At 41.4% G+C, this 11,009-nt stretch overlaps 2 protein-coding genes across 2 annotated transcripts in view; both read left to right on the plus strand.

The window, feature by feature from the left end:
• LOC118556598 (SLIT-ROBO Rho GTPase-activating protein 3-like) overlaps positions 1–10,627 on the plus strand; it is a 36,692-nt gene extending 26,065 nt beyond the window's left edge. Inside the window, exons 3-11 of the mRNA XM_036150774.1 lie at positions 3,205–3,376; positions 3,529–3,691; positions 7,664–7,726; positions 7,854–8,027; positions 8,244–8,372; positions 8,607–8,828; positions 9,926–10,027; positions 10,206–10,391; positions 10,505–10,627. Coding sequence (XP_036006667.1) covers positions 3,205–3,376; positions 3,529–3,691; positions 7,664–7,726; positions 7,854–8,027; positions 8,244–8,372; positions 8,607–8,828; positions 9,926–10,027; positions 10,206–10,391; positions 10,505–10,621 — 1,328 coding nt within the window. The 3' untranslated portion in view covers positions 10,622–10,627. The remainder of the gene's footprint in view (positions 1–3,204; positions 3,377–3,528; positions 3,692–7,663; positions 7,727–7,853; positions 8,028–8,243; positions 8,373–8,606; positions 8,829–9,925; positions 10,028–10,205; positions 10,392–10,504) is intronic.
• Positions 10,628–10,855: 228 nt separating this feature from the next.
• Positions 10,856–11,009, plus strand: part of LOC118558192 (serine/threonine-protein kinase pim-1-like) — a 4,026-nt gene continuing 3,872 nt past the window's right edge. Inside the window, exon 1 of the mRNA XM_036128696.1 lies at positions 10,856–10,878. Coding sequence (XP_035984589.1) covers positions 10,856–10,878 — 23 coding nt within the window. The remainder of the gene's footprint in view (positions 10,879–11,009) is intronic.

Raw genomic sequence — 11,009 nt, forward strand, 5'->3', positions numbered from 1 at the left:
GCAGTTACATTGGGGTTCTCACAGCCTGCTGGATAAACCTGGTCGGTGAACAGTCCGACCTGATCATTTATTCCAGCATAAATGAGTTCATAACAGCAAGTTAACTAATGCATTAGTGGTATAAATACTTATAAGCTTATAGCTAACATCACCACCATTTGAACTATATTTGTTATAGCGAAATTTTGAGTTGAATGATTTATTATTTAAATTATAATACCAAATTATAATTAATAATAATAATAAGCATATTCAACCAGCTTATGGCATAGCAGCATTGTGAGAAAAACGGGACCTTTAAGGAGTATGAATACTTAACAAGGCGCTGTTTGTGAAGCAAAATTATATTCAAAAATTTTTCTCAGGCTTGTTGTGTTCAGACACACAACAAATCTATTTTTTCTAAAGCTGTTGTCAGGGAGTGTCTGATGTCGGTGTCTCGTTTCTTTTTGTCCCAGTTCATAAAAAAAAATGTCCTGCAGCCTTAACAATATCTTCAGTGCTTGAATAGATATTGACCAACTCACATTATGACAGAGGTGATGGCAAACCTTTTTAATATCCAACAAAATGGGATAACTTTGTGTTTAGTATTCAGTATTATCAGGCAACGTATAGCTGCCCGGTTCTAAACGTTCTTGTAAAATATTTTCCTGCAAAAGCAACATAAGTGTGGACAGAAATGCTTGTAAAGCACAATTCAGTAAACTGTAAATGAGCTTTTTTTCCAGGAAGTTAACAGCAGTCGAACTCTGTTAACTAAATTAGAAAACTGACGTTCTGGGCCAGTCCTGTTTGTAGATCCTCTTTCAACTTTTTTGGTAGTGTCCAGAAACTGATGCCTCTGCTCTTGACCTTTACTTGTTTCCAGCCCTCATATTCAGTCTAATTCTTGCACATCACCGTCTGGCAGATCTCCTCAGGATGTGGAGACTCCGTTAAAGAAAGATCTGCGAGGACTAGACTAGTGGCAGTTGAAGATGCAAGGGTTTAAAAAAGCTTTTGCACAAAGTTTCTGGCAAATAAAAATAAACCGTTCAGCGTAAGCCTGACTGGAGACCTGAGAGATGCATTTTTTCATAGAGTTAAATAAAGACACGGGACCTAGTTGTGTCTAAAGGTCAAATATGAAATAGACACTTCACTAAGTGCTTGTCAAGCCTGTCCAACTCATTTAGCCCTGTGGTTTGGCGTCGCTGTTCCGAATTGTACCCATCATGGTTTTTTTTTCTCAGATAACCTGATCTGAGTCACCATCAGGTTAGTAATTAAGCAATGCCAACAGCCATTCTGATAATATATTCTGATCAAAATCAGTGTTGCGTAACAATAAAGTGCAATTAAAAAGGCACTTTGCCCACCTACATATAGATTTCCTTTCTTTTTTGCTGCGCCTAATGGTTTTAGATCATCAGGCACATTTTAACATAAAAGGTAACCTGTAAACAAAAGGCAGTTTTCTAGTGATAATTTAATTTATTAAGGGAAAAAAAGCCGGCCAGTCTGGTGTGAAAAACTAATTGACCCTTAAACTTTATAGCAGATTGTGCCCTCTTTAGCTGCAACAGCAATATGAAAATAAATAAACACATTTATGTAGACCTTAAAGTATAGAATTTCTTTGAGCTTTCGGTATATCTTGGCAAGTTAGGTTTAGTTTTGTCCTGAAGAGTTATTTTTACAGATTTGTCTGAAAATAAATATCCTGCAACAGATGCATTTTATTTCAGAAAAGGTTACTTGTAGTTTACCTTGTTTTATGAATATAAAATGCCTATGAAGGAGGGAAAACTGTGAAATTTCGAAGAACATTATCCATATTTACTGCACTGAAGTATTTGTTTGTTTTTAAGCCTTTTGACATTCGATATGACAGTCTAGTTTGGACAGCAAGCTTCTATGTCCTTCTGTTTTATGTGGCCCTTGATGATGGTTGCATTTTAAAGTTTCGGCTAATAAAAGAATAAGTCTGATTTTGAAATCGTCCTTGTTGTTCCAAGCCGCTTGGCCTTCAGACTTTACAGCTGCTAATTCACTTCAAATCAATTACGTCCATTCCATCAAATTATGCAGACAGATTCCAAGCCAATTACATATATTCCAAATTGATTCTAGTTATCAAACAGTGCATTCAATTTCAGTTTATTATTCAAATTGGTTACGATCTAAGGAAAACCAGCAGAATGCACCGAGTCATTGACTTACGGCATTCACTCCTGAATGCGCCTGCAGCCACAGTGGACAGTTGCTCGCATTGTGTCGTTGACTTTGCAGCCATGCCTCATTCTGAGCATCTACTGTATGCAGAGCCAGTGGAGAGGAAAACTCCCCTTTATCAGAAAGAAACCTCCAGCAGAACCAGAATTAGCCCCAGTGGCCATCTGCCATGACGGACTGAGCACGCACAAACACATGGACAAAAACACAGAAGCGCTGGGTGTGCCTTCTATGTTAAAGCAAAATAAAAAGTAAAGGGCAGCAGCACTTCTTTTAGTGGCGTCATCTAGGAGAGGCACACAGCTAAGCAGATAAGCTCTCAGCCAAACTTCAAATCTAGAGGATATGTTCTTCACACTCCAGGGTTACTTTTGGAGAACCTCAGGGCTCTGTGCTTGGGCCATTTCAGTAAAAAAAATAAAACTATACAAATAAAAAAGTATATAACAGGTCATTACTGTAGATATGTCCACATACTTCATTAGCAACTATTTTTTTCAAGAATGAACAATGAGGAGGTATAGATTAGATGTAGGTCTGTAATTTAATAATGGTTTCATTACAGCTATCTTTAAAAGCCTGTTGGACATACTGCATGCTTTCACTAAAGATAGACACATCATTACTAGATTGGTTATCAAAAGAAAGTCTTCCTTAAATATTTTGATTGTTTGCTCTGACAAAAACCACTCTGTCCTGGTGTCCTGGGCAGAAATTGTAAAACGCATGCCGTATTTATCAAGTACCTGTTAAGAATACATTTTTGAATCAAACACACTGTAGGTAACATTAATTATGTTGCTATTTTTAGTCTCAAAAGGAACAGGCAAATAATTCCTCACTGCTTGCTGGGAAAAAAAAGGATCTTTTCTCTGTTTACTGCGTTTTCACATGTCAGCACGCTTGCAGGCTCATGAATATGCATTTATGTAACTGGAGGCCCTTCTCTCTCTCTCTCTCTCTCTCTCCATCTCTCCCACTTGTCAGACCTGCGGGCCCAGCTGACAGACCAGATAAAGATTCTAGACTCCCAGGTTGAGGTGAAACAGCAGCAACTCTCCGACCTGTCAGAGTTTCTCCGGCGCCGGGGCGACATCGAGACTGAATATGCGCGGGCCCTTGACAAACTAACCGAGAGGTTCACTCACAAGACGAAAAAGTAAGGATGAGCTTTTGTGGACGGGGGGGGGGGGGGCTTAGAGCATTTCTTCTGTTGTGCCTGCGTAAGGTTGTCAGAGAGGTGCTATTTAAAGGGGGTTCTTCATTGTGTGGGTCAGGCGGTGATCGTGTTGTTTTTCCCCTCGTCTGCAGGAAGGAGCAGTGGGGTCAGTCCGTTTGTCAGGTCTGGTCCGTTTTGCTGACTCAGACCCGTCTGGAGAGCCGGGAGCACGCGGCGCTGGGGGACACCTGCTTCAACACGCTCACACAGAGCCTGACGCACAGCACGGAGGACACACACCGCCTGCACAAAAAGGTGAAGCCCTGTTTGCTGCAGACCCCGACGTGGACGGAGATGCAAAAGTAGTGGAATTGCGAGATAAGCAGTCACATTCATTTATGCTCTTTAAAATGACATAAATGCTCCCTGAACCCTTTTGCTGTTGAAATTTGAACAGAATCGTAAGCAGGCGTCAAGAACTGTTTTACAGCAACCGACCAACCTCGACCTGAGAAAAAAGCCTTTCAGCTTTCGCTCTCACTTTCAGGTGTTGTTGCCACAAATAAAAAAAAAACAAAAAATAAAAAAATGCTGCACAACCTTAAAAATAACAACAGAAAATACCTGTTCCTTCAGAAAAGGATCGCACAACGCCTGCATTGTTTTTCTCAAAAGAAATGTACTCCTGGAACACCATGATACGAAATAAAAACAAAAAAAACATCAAAGTAAGCTAACATTAAGACCCAGCTATGGTAAAAGAAGATATATCAAAGCAAGTGCGTAACTTTGCAAAACAACTTTCATCTTTTCCCGTCAAACATGGCTCTCTCTCTACAGTTGTATTTATACAAAGAAATGACATTTTGTAAAAATGTGTTCAAAAATTGCATATCTGATGTCTTAGTTCTGAAACTTAAAGGGATTTATTTAGATCAAAACGACATATAGTAACCAACCACATAGGCTCCTCCATTATGGAAAATATGACAACACCACTAATTAAGCTAAAACTGAAATAATTATTTTTTTTGTCATCATCACTGTTTGAGTAAAACTCAATAGTTTTTCATAGTCTAGCGTTTCAGATCTGAGCCTCAGCCGAGCATGTCGCATCACTCAGACAGACCAAAAGCTCAAGCGGCCAATTGGGTCTCTCCTTCGCCATTGTTCTTTAGCAAATATCGTATCAAATATTTAAAAAAAAAACCTCTTTGTTTGGAAAAAGTCCAGATCCTCTGTCCAGTTGACCAAAGAGAGGAAGTGACATTTCATGATTTCTGGACATACAGGATCTGAAAACTTAAATTCCCACTGAGCGTCTGTGTTGGTTGGTAACAGAAATTTGATTGTTTTTCCACTCCTACATGCGCACTGCTTTGCACAGTGGATTTAAAGGAACTATACCTGAATTTGTTTTTGTCTGGTTACGAAAAATGCTTTTCACGCAATGTACTATGAGTTAACACACGTCATTTGACTAATCACGCACAAATTGACTAATTGATTGCAATATCGAGCGAGTCCAGACTGTTTTTTGTGTATGAATAAGCAGCAAACTGGATCAGGTATAGTTCCTTTGAATACTTTGTCAATCTTAGTAGGGGTCCTTCATTTCTACATGACATCATTTGAGTTAGACATATAGTGATGCGTATTGTGGAGTTGTGCCTCCAACTTTGACTTGATAAGTGATTACAGACACAGTTTTAGTTTTTTTTTTGTGTGTGTTCAGTTCTGCAGAGGACATAAATACACAGCTGTGCTCTGGAGCACAAGTCGATGTATTATTTATGACCACAAGTACATCCCAAAAGTAGGGATCGGCTGGAGGAATCTGCTGCGTTAAATAAGTAGTCTTCCGTTTTCTCAGCGGAAGAAGCCCAGTTCTCTGTTTGGCATTGAAATGAACCCTTTTATAAAGTGTGCCCTAAAACTGTTCAACAACCAGACCACGGGCATTTATATCAGCCCGTTGGAGCTATTTGAAATGTTGCTGACGCTATGTAACATGCACATGCACATCTTCTGTATTTGTGCCTCTGCTCTGCCATGCGCCAGACATCATATAGTGCTTTTCACTTCTCGTTATTTATTACAGACCGATGAGTTAAGCATTTCTAAATGCAACACGCTGTTGAGACCAGATTTCAAACCATTTTCTAAAATCGTCTATAACAGGGGTCACATCACCGTGTCTGGCAGCTGCTGTAACAAATATCTATTAAACATTTGATAGATGAATAGCTGGTCACACACATGCACGCACAAAACTGCCACTAACGCTGTTCCCTCTCACATAGCTAGTCTGGATCTGCGTGCGAGTGCCCACTTGTTCATCTGTTGGGAGCTATTTGCTGCATTCGTTCTCCGCAGCCGTTGCTGCTCCTCTACTGAACATTGGCGGCGTTACCCGTTGCCAAACCGACGTACCGCGGTGGCTAATAATATTCATTGTTAGAGCTGCGTCCTCGGCAACAGCAAAGAAAGCGCTGCTTTCCTGTAGCAGCTCGCTGAGCCACAGCGCCAGCTCTAGTTTGCACAGACACAATGGCAGATTGGGCTTCTGCTGAGTCATTTTAACTCCCGCTCCTCTTCTACGACCGCGGTGCTGCGTACAACCTTTTCATTAGCGTTTGCTGTCGGGAGGAAAACACTCTTTTTGCTTCTGTCATATCCACAGGGCTGTGTGTAGGTGTGTCTGCTGTGGGCCCTGCCTTCATCCCATAGCAGGGTGCTAACTCACAGCTGGAGCTCCTTCAGGCTAACCAGGAGGAGCATAAACAAACAAAACCACTGTCTGACTCCAAGAACAAACCCAGCTGATAGTCCATAAGCCTTTTGAGATTTCAAATCTTATTTATTAAAAAAAAAAAAATCTACAAAAACCCAACCCAGTCACCATATGTAGAGGATGTGGGCTGGATTTTGGTTTCCCTCTGGCTGGATGGGTACTAAGTAGGCCTGAGCGCATAGCGGGGTTCTTGCATTAGAACCACTTGGGTTGACTGACAAAAAGAAAAAAACTCATCCGCAAAGCCACTTGGCTGTTCTATGTATTGCTTTAACTGCTTGTCAAAAGGGTATTAAGAAAATAGGTTTTAAAGCGAGGAAGGCATGTGAGCCACATTGTTGCTACCTCGACTTTTTATGTGATCTGTGGCTCAAGACTGTAAAAACACTGAATTCCCTCAGGTGTTTACTCAGACTGCAAGACTGTGTAAACACCTGAGGGAATTCTTGGCCCAGACCGTGCTCTAAAGACACATGAACCGTGTGAAATGGGTCGTTGCATTGAAAAAGAAGCTTTGCTTTCGCTGAGGAAGGGATTGTAGAGGCAAAACATTAGAATTCAGCACACCGTTTGAAATCGGCTGGAAAGGAGTCATTGGGGGGGAAAGAGGTGAAGTCCAGATTCACGCTATACTAATTACAAACTGCTCGGTTTGAGCTGTGATTTTTGTTACTTTAATCAATCTTCTCTTTTAGAAGCAGCTAACCATAATAAACAATGATAAACCACGATTGTTACTAGAACAATCTGTCCCCAGCGGTCAGTGGGCAAGAAGAGAGATGCATCCTGGGCAGGTCACCAGTCTATCACAGGGCAACATAGAGACATACAGGACAAATAACCATGCACGCACACATTTAGAGTAACCACTTACTGTTTTTGGAGGCGTGAGAATGCACAGGGAGAACATGCAAACACCACGCAGAAACCCAGGAGCTTGTTGCCACAAGGCAACAGTGCTACCAGCTGGGCCACCGTGCAGCCCCCTTACCAGAACCCTGAAGAAACATTTTAGTTGAGCACCTGTTGTGCCCTGATACAGTTATGAAAACAGAAAAATTTGGTACAAAATCAGAGGAACTGACTCAAAAAAAGCTCAATAAGCTTAGAAAGAAAGCCGGCTCTCTTTTGGGGACCCTTCTCGAACCTCTGCAGATGATTATGCAAAGATGGGTTCTTCATTAAATTAAAAACATTATGGACAACGCTGAGCATCCTCTTCATCAGACCGTTGCGCGTTAGTCAGAGCCTTCTCCGGGTCCGCTGTATGACAGGCCGCTACAGGAGATCCTTCCTGCCTGCAGACATCAGCATCTGCAACAACTCGCTGAAGAAACCCCTAAGAGTCACACCAGCACTTCATTTCCCCCTGGGATTAATAAAGTATTTTTGAATTGAAAACAAAACCTTGTCATCATAACTGTAAAGTTATGTATAATTAGACTTTAATTTGATCACATTTCCAGTTACAAATCTATCTGTGCCCATTGCAGAGCAAAGAGGTGGGAATCCAGCTGCAGGAGGAGCTGCTAAAGGTCACCACTGAGCTGCAAGCGGTACGTACTTCCAGTTGTTGGACGGCATCCATAGGAGAGCTTTACCTTTCTGGTGCCAGCAGCATTCCAAGTACTGTGCAGTTCATTTTACTCGTGTGACATTGTGTTGTTGTGTGTGTTAACGAAGGCTCTGAAGACCTACAACCAGTACCACACTGACTGCCTGATAGCTGAGGGCAAGCTCAAAGAAGCCGAGCGGCTGGAGGAACGGCACACCGGCAAGTCGGCCGACCTCGGCCCCGGCCCGTTGGCCGGGCAGCGGCGAAGCTCCGTCAAGAAGATGGAACGGTTAATGGAAAAGGTGTGAAAGCGTTTGCTGAGACAGAAACAGAGTGCAAAACCACAGGAAGTCTTGAAGTGAGGTTTATGCAGCGGAAACCGCTTCCTCTTCCTTTTTGTCGATTCAAATGAGTTCAGGTGTTTCTGCAAATGGAAATTTCTGTTGGGCTTCGGCAGCAAGCTTCCTCCGTTTTCTTGATAATTGTCTGCATGCATGCGTGTGTGTGTGTGTGCACAGAGGCATGGAAGAGTGCAGGAGACCCAGCTGAAGTGTACAAAGGCTCGGAATGACTACCTGCTGAATCTAGCTGCCTCCAATGCGGCCATGAACAAGTACTACCTGCAGGATGTCAGCACTCTCATCGACGTAAGAAATAAACAATTTGTGTTGTGGAATTCATACTGTGCATTTATTAAACTGCTCACAAGTTTAAGTAAACTTTTAAGTGTTAATATATTTTCTCATGGAAATTTTTCAATAACCTTTCCAAAAAAACTCTATAATCTTTGATTTTCTTTTTTTAATTAAACCTAATTGGTTTTCTTCTTCACCCCATCCTTTGTGCCATCCTTTTCTTTCCTCTCCCTCTCTCTCTGGCAGTGCTGTGACCTTGGCTTCCATCTGTCCGTGGAGCGGGTGATGAAGTGCTACCTGGCCAGTAGGTGGCGCATTCAGAAAACAGAGGAGACAGGCCTGAAACAGCTAGAAACCGCCGTGACGTCCCTGGACCAGAGTGGAGACAGGGATGCGTTGCTGCAGCAACATGATGCTGCTTTCTGCCTTCCGTTCCGATTCAACTATCACCCACATGAGGGAGACCAGGTGCGTTTATGGTGCATTTCCACACTGCTGTGAAATCCACTGTTGGACATCCAGGATGTCTTATGCGGAGGGGATTTCAACCCACTTGAACATTTTCATGTTTAGTCGCGTCACATAGCTACAAGCTTTGGTGTCTTTCACAGGGGTTTCGTAAGGTAGAACAAGACAGCCAATTGCATAATTGCAAAGTGGAGGGAAAATGTTTCATGGCTTTCATATGTTTTACAGATAACATTCTGAAAAACCATTGTCTGCATTTGCATTCAGCCCAACTTACTCAAAACATAGAAGTCTTTAATGAGTATGTCTCTAAAGCTTTGGCAATGCAAAAGAAATATCCTTTATTGTCCCTCGGTGTTGAAATTCAGGTTTACCAGCAGGAAAGTAACAGACAAGTGGGATATTTCACACACCAAACATATGAAACAATATAAAAACAGGGACTATGAATAAGAGACTGTACAAATAGAGCAAATTATACAGCATAAGAACAGAATACGGTACTGTTTTGAAAGTAGCACACTAAATGAAATGTGCAAGAGATAAATAAGATAATTAATATAAAAAAATAAATAAAAAAAAATTGTGTGCATGCTTGTGCATATAAACAATACAAAATATATGAGAAATTAAAAAAAAAACATTTGTGCAAAATAATCACAGGGTGTAAAAACATTGATTGAGTTTGTTAGGCGCAGTGAGGGTTCTAAAGACTAACAGCTGCTGGGAGGAAGGACCTGCGATCACGTTCCTTTGTGCGTTTAGGATGCAGCGGTCTGTTGCTGGAGGAGCTCTGCAACAGATTCATGTATGTGGTGGAAGACGCTGTCCAACAATGATGTTATTTTGAGTCCTTCTGTCTGTCTTGCAAATAAAATCACTGTCCCCAGATGTAGAGGCCTCCACCAAAAGACTTTCATCTATCACTGTAGCGACTGGGATTCCATTTAAAGGGGGCTGAATACAAATTCACAGCGCAGTTTTGTGGTTTGTTATGCGTAAAACAAAGTTTACTCAACATCTCCCATTGTCTGCTACTTTTGTGTGCCACAGCCTGCCATCACTTTGTGGTGCATTATATTTTTGCATATTTTTAGGTGTGCGAGGTGAGCGCGGAGAGCCAGGTGAGGTACGAACTCGAAACCCGGTTCCAGCAGCTTCAGTCTCGACTTGCTGCCGTCACCTTGGAAACAGAGGAGGTCAGTCAATACTTCTTACAGCGTTTTTGCCTAATGATTGGTTTGTTAACGTTAGCCAGTCACTCAGTACTGCAGGCAAGCATGAGGACGCAACTTTGGATACATAAACTGGATCAGAATTTGCTTGACAGAAACACAAGCAAAAACCACAAAATGATTATTTGTGCCGTCTTTTCAGATAAGCAAAACGCTTAAAGCCACACTTGTAGCCCTGCTGGACTCCATGTGCGATGGCGAGTGCAACCCCTCCCCCGACCTGTCCACCAGCGTATCACACGAGCTCCCTGGAGGAAGCACCGCCCCAAAACTTACTCTGGCCAAGCGTCGAGCCAATCAGCAAGAGACAGAGACTTACTACTTTACAGTAAGTTGTATACATTTAGGATTGAAGTAAAGAATGTTTTGACATTCATTTTCTCCCAACGAGGGATTCCTCTTAGAGCGATCCAGTTTTTCTCATCTCTGTTTTTGTTTTAGAAAGTAAAGGAGTTCCTAAACAGCAGCTCTCTGGCCTCCAAACTTCAAGCCAAACATGATCTTCTACAAGATGCCATACAGAAAGGTGCTCTTCATACAGTATATACAGTAGATTGAAAGCAGTTTTACCACTGTGCTGTGTTATCAGCTCAGAGAATAGTGTAAGTCTGTTACCAGGATTCTGTGTTTGCTTTCATGAACCCTTCAGGCTAAAAACAGCTTGATGGGCAGAAACATTGAAACAGCTAATGACTAATGAATTTTAGAGATATGTGGAAATGTATGTGTGACAAAAGATCATGACTAATCTTTCCTCTCATGATGCCTCGTCCTGTTTTAAATATATTCAGTATGAATAGCCTTGCTGTCTCCTGGTAACATCTTGATCACTGCTTTATTGCCCTATTTCTATATATATAATATATATATATATATATATATATATATATATATATATATTATATATATATATATATATATATATATATATATATATATATATATA

Source organism: Fundulus heteroclitus, chromosome 1 (assembly GCF_011125445.2).
Source record: "Fundulus heteroclitus isolate FHET01 chromosome 1, MU-UCD_Fhet_4.1, whole genome shotgun sequence".
Classification (NCBI taxonomy): domain Eukaryota; kingdom Metazoa; phylum Chordata; class Actinopteri; order Cyprinodontiformes; family Fundulidae; genus Fundulus; species Fundulus heteroclitus.